Raw genomic sequence first — 12,030 nt, 5'->3', positions numbered from 1 at the left:
TGTTGTGAAGTATCAATGATGAGAAAGTGCTGATGTAAATAGAAACTTGTGAGGAAAGTCATTGCTATTCATTTCTTCTCTTTTGCTTTCAATACATCAACAATACTTAGATAATGTTGCAAAGGAGGGAAGGTTGCTTAGATAATGTGGTTTGCACTGGTATCAAACAAATTATTGAGGAAAGTTATTTATGGAAACAATAAAATAAGTAGTTCATGATACAGCAAAAACACTTCACATCCCAATGATTTACTGAAGGATCAAAAGGTTGGTGACAATATGTGTAAAAAAAATGCAAGAAGCCCCTATATGTTCATAATTCGAGGAACTTTCCCAAGCTCTCTTTTCTGACTCCAAAACAGTTATTTTATCATCTGCCAACATGCCAAATGTAAGTTGTACTAAAACTTAAATTGAAAGGCAAACTCATTCACACATTGAATAAATTGAATGAATTCTAACAGGGTACGCTTGTTAATGTGTCTAGACCTAATCTCGGTCATGATGGCCGAAGATGATGGCATAGACAGCTGAATTGCGAAAAACAGTACATGAAGCCAACAAGAAGTAAATAGAATAAAAAGCCTTAATGAGTTGAGTACGCATTTAGCAGGTTCAGCTTTATCATGTGTTGCCAAGACTAGCATATTACAAGCTCGTAAGACTTTGTTTTAATTTCACCTCAACGCATATATTAATGTCATGAATCATGATGAAATCAGTCCTAATCCAAAATCCAAAACCAATAAATTGTTTGTCACTCCTATGCATGTCTACAAAACTTGCCCAACCAATAAATCATTAAATTGTTTGTATATAATAGAATTTGAAATTTTCATGACGAATACATACACTTCCCCAACCAATAGAATTCCCAATAAAACTTTGTCTAAACGCTAGAGTTGAACTACACGAAACTAATGTTTTTAAAACATTTAAACTTTTTTAAAAATAACTCATGTTAGATCAAGGTTCTCATCATTGGGCAAACCAAAATTCAGAGTACATAATTATAAATCAATTGCATTTCCATATAGCATTGACTGAAGGCAAGAATTGAATAAGCCATTTTTTTTTTAAACCATTGAGATAGTTCAACTCTTGCAATTAATAGTTCTAAATTTAACACTTCCAAGTTCCAACCACTCAGATAAAGACTAAAAGCAGCAGTACCAACCGAAAACCTATTTTAGAATTAACTACAGAGGGAATAGAACGGTGATTCCATAGGCTTTCCTATAGAATGACCAAACATAAGAAAGAATATTTGTCATTATTTTTTTAAGTCTAACCAAACATAAGAAAGAATATTTTGATGGAATAATCATTTCATTCTAATGAACCAAACACTATCTAAGTCTCTAATAGATTACCTGCAAATTATGAATTAAATTCACATAATTCATTATTTTTGCAATTTGTTTACAACCCAATCTCTTCATCAACCCATTGAATAAATATGATAAATTCAATCCGTAACCCACAGCAAGCCATTCATTTTAGCTGGGCAAATTCATAATGAATGAGTGCATGCAATGACTTTTACTACAAGAATGGCTTTTACTTTTGTTTTTTGCCTTGGAGTGGTAGCGGACATCCATCTCGGAAAATGGTATATAGGTTACTTTTGCTTTGCGTTGGAATGGTGGCGGACATCCATGTAGGAAAATGGAATATAGGAAAATGGTAGCGGGCTTTCATGTAGGAAAATGGAATATAGGAAAAATGGTATATAGGGTTACTTTTGCTTTGAATTGGAGTGGTAGCGGACTTTCATGTAGGAAAATGGAATATAGGAAAATGGTATATAGGGTTACTTTTGCTTTGAATTGGAGTGGTAGCGGACTTCCATGTAGGAAAATGGAATATAGGGTTACTTTTGCTTTGCATTGGAGTGGTAGCGGAAATCCATGTAGGAAAATGGTATATAGGGTTAGGTTAAGTTTGGAAAGATTAAATAAGTGTATTTTTTGATTTTTTTTGTATTGTGTAGAAAAAGTAGAGAAGAGATGTTGATTGATGTGATCTAAAAAAAATAAAAAAATAAAATAAGTACATTTTTTTAGTTTAGCCAAACTTGACCTTACTTTTGCTTTGCCATGGAGTGGTAGCGAAAATCTATGTAGGAAAATGGTATATATGGTTGTTTGGCAGAGATAGTTAAAAATTGATTTTGATTATTTTTAAAAAAATATATAAAAAATATGAGAGATGATCAAAATTCATTAAAAATTAAAAGTGACTTTTAATCCACTTTTTAAAATAGGCCATAAGTCTATCTTTCAGATTTATATTTTAAATTTAATAATATATTAGGAAAATGATTGTTTAAAAAGTTAGTCTAATTTCCAGTCAAGATAGTAATAGTCATTAATTTTTTTATTTTTTTTTTTTTGGGATAAAAAGGGACTACGCCTGACGCAACTAAGGCAATGCTGCTGATCTACATTGAAACTTCCTTAAAAATGCAGACAGCATTGTACTTTAGTGTGCCGTGCACCAGATCTCACGGTAGGTTTTGCAGCCGTTGCCTATATATTTGAATCATTTCTTCACTTCATTTCAACCACCATCAAACTCAATTTCATCTTCTTTCCTTCCCGGAAACCTCAATCTTCCCATCTCTTTCAAACTTCCCAAGCAATGCAACCACTACACCATCAAACTCGTTACAGTGATGTGGAGCTTGGAGCTCCAGAACAAATCGAGAGTCTCCGGAATCAAAGCCTTGCCCACTTTGCTATCGACCCAAAAACCCTCGACTGTATTCTTGATGGAAATAACATTGAATTTCTTGGTCAGTACGGCGGCGTTGAAGGGATTGGATCGGCCCTAGAAAGCCATCTTGAAATGGGTATAAAGGGGGATGACCAAGATCTTCGTCTCCGTCACGAAGTATTTGGTTCAAACCTATTTGATGAAGACGGTGATCATCAACTAGAACTATCTGATGCAAAATCCTACTTCAAACTCGCCTTCGAATCTTTCAAACAGCCCACCACGATACTACTCTTGTGCTATGAAACGCTCTCAGTTGTATTCGGCGTGCTCAAGAATAGGACCCAATCTGGGTGGTGTGATGGAACCATGATGTTCATTCTTGTGTTGGTTAGCTTCATTGTCAGGCTCTACAAAGAAAGAACCCATCGGAGAATGTTGACGATCGCCAAGAACAACTTGAAGGTCGTCGATGTCATCAGAGATGGGAATCCGCAAAAAATTCCCGCTTCCCAAGTCACGGTTGGCGAAATTGTGATCTTGAAGACAGGTGATAGGGTTCCTGCTGATGGGTTGTTCATAAAGGGCAGTTCTTCGTTCAAGCTCGATGATGTTGAAATTGAAGATCCAACTGCTATTGATTACAATCGATTCCCAGCAATCCATGGAGGCACAGAAGTGGCGGTTGGGGACTGTCGAATGATCGTGATATCGGTAGGCAAAAACCCCCGGTGGAGCAAGATGATGAAACACCACAAGTCGCGGTGGTTGTTTAATGTGGACAAGCTAAGCGAGAACATGGAAAAGATCATGCTCGGTCTGTCCTTGGTTCTTCTTGTGGTGCAGTTGCTATGCTATTTTTTGAAGAAGAAGACCAACAACAATGGAATTAGCATCAAACGAAACGAGGAAGAGACTAGAAGTATTATGAATACTTCGATGGAGAAGCTAATAAATGATGCCACCATAGTTTTTAAGAAAAACACCGGCATTTTTAGTAGATTAATTGCTATCCTTGGAGTAGTGTTGACGGGTGTAAGAGAAGGTTTGAATTTAGGGATTTCCACCAATTTCTGGTGTTCAAAAAGAAAGTTGAAGATTGATCATCAAGCCATCGTTACAAATCTACCCGCCTTTGCAGGATTAGGATTGGTCACCACCATCTACACCTGTGAAACCGTTGATCTGGCCTTAAACAAAACAAGGGCGGATCTTTGGATTGGTGAAAATATTGTCGAGGAGGCGACAACGGAGCTAACTCATGAACTCCTCGACACTCTACGTGAAGGGGTCGGCCACCTCACCAGGTCTGGTCCTTTCAAAGATGCTTTACTTCGTTGGGCAAAGCTGTTCTTGGGCGTTAAAATGGAGGAGTTGGTGCAAAGTTTCACAATTCTTCACACTGAAGAAGAAGCCTCTATTGATGGGAATTGTCACGGTTTATCGTTGAGGAGGAATGGAGATAATCAGAAAAACATCATTCACATGCATTGGAGAGGCGATTCAAAGATCGTGCTGCCCATGTGCTCACACTTCTACTCGGTGGACGGGCAACAAAATTACATAGATGAAAATCAAAGAAAGAATTTGGAGAAAATCAGTGAGCAAATTGCAAGTGATTGTGTTCATTGCATTGCTTTGGCTTACACACAGGTTTTAATGGAAAAAGAAGGAGGAAAAAGAGAAGATGATGATGATGATGATGAAGAACCCCCAAAACTCATAAAACAAGAAGAAGAAGAAGAAGAAGAAGAAGAAGAAGACCTTGTTGTTGATGATGGTGAAGAAGAATCCCCAAAACTCAAAAAACAAGAAGAAATAGACCTTGTCGATGAAGAAGAAAAACAAAAAGAACAAGAACCCCCAAAACTGATGAGGCAAAAAATGACTTTTTTGGGTTTTGTGGGATTGAAGAATCCATACCAGGAAGACCTAAAACAGGCTGTCAAAACTTGCCGAGAAGCCGGAGTTAACATCACACTGATACTAAATCAGGACAAAAACACTGCAACTTTCATGGGTATCAACAGTGGAGTTGTCAATCCTACAGACGACGACATCAGTAAAGCCATAGTTGAAGCTTCCGAAATCCGAAACATCCTGGAAAACGACGAGAGCCACCGGAGGAGTGTCGGCGATATTCGGGTACTCACTAATTCCTCTCCATCCGACAAGCTTCGATTGATCCAGTACCAGAGGCAGCAGCAGACTACCGGCAAAGTAATAGCTGTCACTGGTCGGAGTACCGGAGACAGCCAGGCTTTCAATGAAGCCGACATCGGGTTCTGGATCGGAGATAGTGATTCAAAGGTGGCGGCAAAAGAGAGCTCCTCCGACATTATCATGTTGAACAGAAGCTTGGAGTCCATCGTTGCAGTTATCAAGCGTGGAAGGTTTGTGTATACTGCAAAACTATATCTATTCATCCTTTGGTGTCTATACAAAAGCTTTTTTTTTTTTTTGTCCATCTATATTATTACTTATTACTTATTATCATTGTTATGGTAATTTTTTACTTATTATTTTACTAGACTAACAATGGTTCTTGTGTATAGTTATATTATACAAAAGCAAACTAGAAGTTCTTATATTTTGAGACCAATCAACTCAATGCAGGAGATATATGTATCATTTCCACGAGTGCGGTTTTATGTGCTTCAACCATTTTACAAACTTTTGCAAAAAAAAAAAAAATCACCATTTTACAGACTATTCTGAATGATTTTTGGGGTTAATTATTATTATTGTTATATTATTTCTTTTTCTAATACACCTGCAATTTTTCCAATAGGTTTGTGTATCAAAACATGGAGAAATTTATCCAGCTCCACCTAATCGTCAACATAGTCGGACTCGCTGTCAACTTCATCGCCGCCATCCCCTCCGGCAACACGCCGCTATCGGCCGTTCAACTTTTGTGGGTTGGCCTCGTCACCGACACACTTGGCGCTTTCGCTCTGGCCGCCTCTGATCCACCTCCAGGTGAAACAATTCCGTTGGCATTAGCACTGCTGCCATCTAAGGCCGTGTGGAGAAATGTGCTGGTTCAAGTTGTGTACCAGACTGGGATTCTTTTGATGTTGCATTTCAAGGGAAAAACTATGCTTCATGTTGATGATGATGATCAAGCAACAATAGATGTGATTGTGTTCAACACTTACGTCATGTTCCAGGTTTTTGGTCTGCTCAGCGCCAGTCAAATAGAGAGGAGGAGGGGGATAATATTTTCGTGGAAAAACTTTTCCGAGAAAATTTATAGAAACCGATGGTTTGTGGGGGCGGCGGGGGCCACCGTCGTACTGCATTCGGTGGCGATGGAGATTGCAATGGCTAAGCTCTGTGACAACAACGACAAGATGAGGTTGTTAGATCCCAGAAAGTGGCTTTTTTGCACCGGAGTAGCAGCACTGTCTTGGCCCATTGGCTATGTTGCCAAGAGTATTCCAGTTTCCTGATGGAGCTTTCGGTTGGTGGGCCTTATTAGTCCGGACTTACAGTGATAATAATGTAAATCGTTTAATGTGTATAGTTTGTTAAATATATTATCATATATTAATATCCACGTGATCAGATTGTTATTTAATTTATAAATAATTAGTTTAATTTATAAATAATAATTGTTATTTATTTTTTTGTAAATAAATATTGAGAAAAGTTAGGAATCATGAAAAAAATTTCATAAAAATGATCATGAAAGAGTTATGATCCTTGGATTATCTTGATTAGTGTGTGGTGCTTTATTCTAAGTGTAATCTAAGGGTTACAAAACTTTCATGATTATTTTCATGAAAGGTTTTTCATGATACCTAGCATTGCTGATAAATATTATAAACTAGTGAGGTTACGATTACCAGATTGATAATTATGTTTAATTTGGATGGGAAATGAATTGAATAAGGCCCGTTTGGCAACATTGAAAAATAGTTTAAAAGTCAAAAATCACTAAAAAAAAATTTAAAAAATAACAAATATCAAAAAGTCAAATATTCATTTCAAAAATCACTAAAAAAATTAAAAAATAACAAATATCAAAAAATCAAATATTCATTGCCACTCAGATTAATTTTTTTATCTTATATTTCAGTCAAAAAAATAAAAAAATCACTAAAGCAATCTATTTCTAAATAAGGTAAGATTATAATTAAATCTTAAATTTTGTAAAAGTAAATGAAAATGTAAACAAATATAATTACTTATGTATACTCATTTTTTTTCTTGTAACTAAAAAAATATTTTTTAAATAAATTTATTCGTATTTGTTTTCTTTTCATTTTATTGACCCAACCAAAATAGAGAAAAAAATATTTTATATTTAATTTAAACTTTTTTATAAAAAAATATAATAAAATTTCACAATTACAATTATTAAATTTAGAGAAAAATTAGGGATCATGAAAAAACTTTCATGAAAATGATCATGAAAAATTTATGATCCTTGAATTACCTTGATTAGTATATGATGCTTTATTTTAAATGTAATCCAAATGTCATAAATTTTTCATGATTATTTTTATAAAAAAAATTTCATGATACCTAACTCTTAAATTTATAATGATTAATTTATACCCAATCTAAACATCAAATGATTGAATCATGAAAGTGGGAGCATGATAGGCTCATAATTGACCAACAACACGGTCCAATAGAAAAATCCAAACAGGGCCTTTGTGGGTACAATTTACAAACAGTTGTAAAACAGAAAGACCAAATATCTTGTACCCACAGAATTCTCAACTTAACCATATGGTTGGCGCCAAACCAAAACCCAGAACCGGACACAATTTCAAACACTACGCTCTGTGGCTCTGACTTCCTCGCCGTCGGCTATGGAGGCTTCGATTTTTCCGGCCGTGTTGGTCTCTCCCTCCTCCGCCACCACCACCACCACCATGACCGTCGTCCACGGCGGCGGCAGAGTCACCGACCATTCCAAACCTGTCATCAATCTCATTTCCAGAAATCGAAACAATCGTTCCATCAAAACTCATCGTTTGAAGACGCCGACAACTGCCACGGCGGCGATTAACGATGTTTTGGCTGCGGCGGATCCGGATCAGGTAGCGGTTTCCTGGCAAATTGTCGTCGGCGCTTTGGGTATTCTTTCGCTATTTGCCCCTTTTTTAATTGGGAGCCGCTATTCCTATTCCATTTTACTCAAAATATATTCTTTTCTTTTCTTTGCTTCAAATACATGAATACCTTGGAATTTTGATTTTTTCGGAGTCTATTTTGTGTGAGTGTATTTTGTGTGATAGGTATTAATGGAACTACCTTGGAATTTTGATTTTTTTAAGGAGTGTATTTTGTATGAAAAGGTGTACTTCAAACAAAATGGAGTGGGAATGGTTTTATGATTTTTTTTTTCTCGTTTTGTTGTATGAATTATTCAAAATTTTGGAATTTTTAAAAATAATTTTTAATTTTTTAATTCGTATATCTTTATTTTTAATGAATTTTTTTAAATATTTTAATCAATCTTATTTATTTATTTATTTAGATCTATAAATGCACTTGAAAGTACAATTTTTAAAAAGAATTTCACTAAATACTAAAAAAATATAAAAATTCTGTACATTATATATATTTTTGTATTTATTAAAATTTATTTATAAATATTTTATTTTTTAAATATATTTAGATGCATCTAAAAAATGAAAAAAAAACTCAATGATAATTTCAATTGTTATTAATAAATGGCAGATACTAGGAAGCGTCTTACGAAACATTGTTTAATATTATAATTGCGATAAAAAGTGTGTAATTGAAATAGTTAAAAAGTGCATTTGAATTTATAAAAAGTGTCTCATAATTTTTATTTTATTATTTTTCTTATGCCTGAGAGGAGGTTGTTTGCAGCACTCTTAATAAATTGGTGAAGATTTAATTATTATTATTTTTTGGGGGATTAAAATGACATAATAAATTAGTGATAAATTACAATTACAATTCTAATGACATAAAACTAATTTTTATTAAAAAAATAAACTTGTCAAATGTATAGTTTATAAAATAACATTGTGCCATTTTATTACAACATATTCTTCATTCTTAAAGTGAGTGTTTTATATATTTGTGTTATTTTAACAGTTGCTCCAGGTTCACAGTAGTATTTTCCATAATTTTTCTCATAAACCAAACATTGGCTAAACTCTCATCTTGGTATCTATTTTATTTTATTTCGAGTAAAGTTAAAATTCTGTGTAATTTTTGCAGCTGGTGTAATGCCATTTGTGGTTGCTGGGATTGAATTTAGCAAACGAATTGTAAGTAAAATATATATTTTCTATCATGTCCCAGACTTTCAGATCAGTTAAACTCCACACAATCACCCTTTCATAATTAAAAAAAGGGTAAATTACACAAATAATCCAGTATACACTGATTTCATTTTAGTCTTTTAATCTTGAGTTATGCTAGGAATCTCAAATAATTTATTAAATTTTTTACTAAACCTCTCATATGAGTGTAGAAGAACCCACACACATAGATTTGTGTGGGTTCCACACATATGTAAAAGATTTGATAGAAAATTTGGTAAATTATTTGGGATTTATAGTATTTTCCTTTAATCTTTAATTTGTGTCAATTATATCTCTAAACTTCATATATTAATCAATTGTAGTCCCTTCCCTCAACTGTTGTATGAAACAAATTTAATTCCTTATTGCTTATGGATCATCATCACTATCTGTTTATGCTGTGCACTGGAGTTTTGACATTGTATTTACAGGTAGCTCAGAGAAAGTGTGGGGTATGTGCCGGCTCAGGACTTGTTTTGAGGGACAAATACTATTTTCGATGCCCGGGTTGTGGTATGATTTTATATCTTGGCCCCCCCAAAACAAGTTTTATTCTTGAATGTTGAAAATGTTGTGTGCTTGTTTGTATGTTTATATCATAGCTACTAATCTTTGTTGAGTATGTATCATATATTTGGGTTAGAATATAGATTATGGAATTCGCTAAAAATTCAATATATGTAAAATTTTCTCAACTGTATGGGGATTAGAGTTCAATGGGTTGGATTATAATTAAGAACTTATGAAAATTCTAGGTGCGAGTGAGATTGAGAGGGTTTGAACAACATACTTATCCATTTTGTTTAGTTTTTGAAAAGACTTCTAAGTTTTGAGTTATATTTTGAAAGATAAGTTGTTCAAAAGAGTTTTGAAATTTGAAAATTTGTTTGATAATGAGTTTTGAAATGATTTGTAATTTTTAATTTTTTTTTTTTTGTAGTTGAATAGGTAAGTGTGAGAAAATTTGATTGATTGATATATAGAATGTGAGAGAATGAGAGAGGAGAGAGGAGAAAAACAAAGTGATTGATTGATATAGTAGATTTCTAATGTATGTTTTTCTCTTTGGTATGTATGTGTGTTTTCATTCACGTTTGTGGGATGTCCAACAATCTTTCTGTATTTTTTTTGTTCCAATTTTCGCTTTGATGTCAAATATCAGCTTTTGATATCTTCCTTTCCTGCCAAGGTTGATAATAAGCATTCAATTTCTCTGGCAGGTGGATTTCTCCCTTGGCAATCATGGAAACGATTCTTTTCTGGCTAGAGTCCTTTGTTTTTTCTTTTTCATTCTTCTCAAAGGTTATATCAGTATATTCTGTTTAATACATTTCATTAGATATATATACATACTTGGTCTGTATGTCAAAATTTTACGTTGTTCAAAACTCTAATCCTATATGAGAAGATGATACCTTTGGTCCTAGTTGCAAAGAAACTGCATTCGGAATTGGAATTTGCTTGGAAGAACAAAATGAACTTATGTCATATTGTCATCGTCATCGTGATGGCTATTGAACACAACACTGCAAGCTTTTAAATAACTATATTGAGATGCATATTGATATTACTGATATGATCATATATAGGCCGATGTTTAAAAGCCTGGTATAGTGATGAAGTTGAAGCCTCTATCTAGAGAAAACCAAAACAAAGAGACTACTAGACTTGTGGAAGAAGTAGAACTACTAATTCAACATTGGAATTTTAGAGCCCAAAGAAGGGTACAGCCCATATCTTCCGTATGTTCATGCTTTATTTATTAAATTTTTTTAGATTGGGCTGTTTATGTGTACTTGTATTGGGGTTTTTGTAGTTCAAGCACCAGATGTAAAACCTAACCACGAGTGACATGCATGGTTGTGTGTATGGGTTTGCTTTAATACCATTTGTAACGCTTCGTAATTTACTTGCTCAAGTAACTTGAACAAAGTAGGTATATTAATATGACCCAAAATACTTAAGCTTAAATTATTTAGTGGCAAATTAATGGTGTCTAACATATCCAAAATCACTTATGCAAACTTTCAATGTCAAATGACATCAAAATGATTCTTTTTCTGTTTGGGAAGATGGTTTGTGGCTAAAATAGTCACAAAAGACAAAATAGGCTATTTTAGCCACAACAAACAAAATATCACATTCAATTCATAATCATTACACACTTTTTTCACAAAAAAAGTCAAAAAAGTCAAAAAACCAAAAAACTTTTCTCAAACTAAGTTTTTTAACCCAGGCTAAAAAAGTCAAAAAACCAAAAAGTCAACCCACTTCTCAAACCAACTTATTGTGTTCAAATCCAAAATTGTATATATTGAAAACTTTGTATCCTAGAGATGTAAATTCAAATTCGACATCAAAGTACTTTGTAGTGGTGCAATTAGCACTTCAAAATTATGCCTTTTAAACACAGTCTCAAAATCGCATATCAATTATATTTCCGTACTCTATATATATGAACAAAATTTCCCAAACAGTTCTAGTTATGTGTTGGAGTGAGTCAAATGGAAGATTGCTTGGCCACAAGTATTTATTCATTCATTCAAGTCGGCAAAGTAGTCAAGACCCCCCAAACCCCAACTGCACGGTTTGTCATTTTCCCTGTAGTTTTGTCAGCCACAAGTCATGGTTTTATATGCATCAAGAATGTTGACTACATATATAGATACATATTTGAATAGCAGAAATGGATGACTTATTGTTTAGTACAATGACATATATGGACCATAGTCTTCTTATCCCCTTCCCTCAAAAGTTCAACGGCCACCCATTTCACTACACTTAGGGACAATTTGGAAACTTGCTTAAAAAAAAGTTATACTCCGTTTGGTGGAGTTTTCAAAATCTAGTTCCACACTCACTTTTGAGTATGTTGTTTGTTTAGGGTTTTCAAATCATAATTCTACACTCATTTTTCAAAACTCAATTCAAAACATAATTATTACTTTTCAAAACTCATAACCAAACACATAATTCAAAACTCCATTCAAATCAATATTTTAAAAATATTTTA

General features: G+C 33.9%; 2 protein-coding genes across 5 annotated transcripts; both read left to right on the top strand.

Annotated features, from left to right (window-relative positions):
- Window positions 1-2,643: 2,643 nt before the first annotated feature.
- On the top strand, window positions 2,644-6,173 carry LOC114302452 (calcium-transporting ATPase 12, plasma membrane-type-like). The gene is made up of 3 exons (XM_082881511.1): window positions 2,644-4,485; window positions 4,633-5,111; window positions 5,510-6,173. Exons 1-3 carry the CDS (start codon window positions 2,644-2,646, stop codon window positions 6,171-6,173), a joined length of 2,985 nt encoding a protein of 994 aa, XP_082737637.1.
- A 1,182-nt stretch (window positions 6,174-7,355) lies between these two features.
- LOC114302451 (uncharacterized) lies at window positions 7,356-10,900 on the top strand. Of its 4 annotated transcripts, none has more exons than XM_028247482.2 (4): window positions 7,356-7,812; window positions 8,932-8,981; window positions 9,449-9,530; window positions 10,238-10,455. In XM_028247482.2, the coding sequence occupies exons 1-4, from the start codon at window positions 7,545-7,547 to the stop codon at window positions 10,282-10,284; spliced, it is 447 nt and encodes a 148-aa protein (XP_028103283.2). In that variant the 5' UTR covers window positions 7,356-7,544; the 3' UTR covers window positions 10,285-10,455. The 4 variants fall into 4 exon arrangements, with proteins under 4 accessions (XP_028103283.2, XP_082737806.1, XP_028103282.2 ...); XM_082881679.1 differs by lacking the exon at window positions 10,238-10,455 and adding an exon at window positions 10,607-10,900 and having other exon boundaries at window positions 7,426-7,812; XM_082881680.1 differs by lacking the exons at window positions 8,932-8,981; window positions 10,238-10,455 and adding an exon at window positions 10,607-10,883 and having other exon boundaries at window positions 7,423-7,812.
- The last annotated feature ends 1,130 nt before the right edge of the window (window positions 10,901-12,030 follow it).

This window comes from Camellia sinensis, chromosome 7, assembly GCF_055761805.1.
Source record: "Camellia sinensis isolate YWXY chromosome 7, ASM5576180v1, whole genome shotgun sequence".
NCBI classification, from domain to species: domain Eukaryota; kingdom Viridiplantae; phylum Streptophyta; class Magnoliopsida; order Ericales; family Theaceae; genus Camellia; species Camellia sinensis.
Note: the sequence above shows the minus strand (reverse complement) of the source record. Positions and strands in the feature narration are given on the sequence as shown.

Coding starts and splice junctions, on each gene's coding strand:
- LOC114302452 (XM_082881511.1), top strand. CDS start 2,644: ATGCAACCACTACACCATCAAACTCGTTACAGTGATGTGGAGCTTGGA. Junction 4,486..4,632: donor AAGAAGAAGAAGAAGACCTT/GTTGTTGATGAT, acceptor GTGGGATTGAAG/AATCCATACCAGGAAGACCT. Junction 5,112..5,509: donor GCAGTTATCAAGCGTGGAAG/GTTTGTGTATAC, acceptor TTTTTCCAATAG/GTTTGTGTATCAAAACATGG.
- LOC114302451 (XM_028247481.2), top strand. CDS start 7,545: ATGGAGGCTTCGATTTTTCCGGCCGTGTTGGTCTCTCCCTCCTCCGCC. Junction 7,813..9,448: donor AATTGTCGTCGGCGCTTTGG/GTATTCTTTCGC, acceptor TTGTATTTACAG/GTAGCTCAGAGAAAGTGTGG. Junction 9,531..10,237: donor TTTTCGATGCCCGGGTTGTG/GTATGATTTTAT, acceptor TTTCTCTGGCAG/GTGGATTTCTCCCTTGGCAA.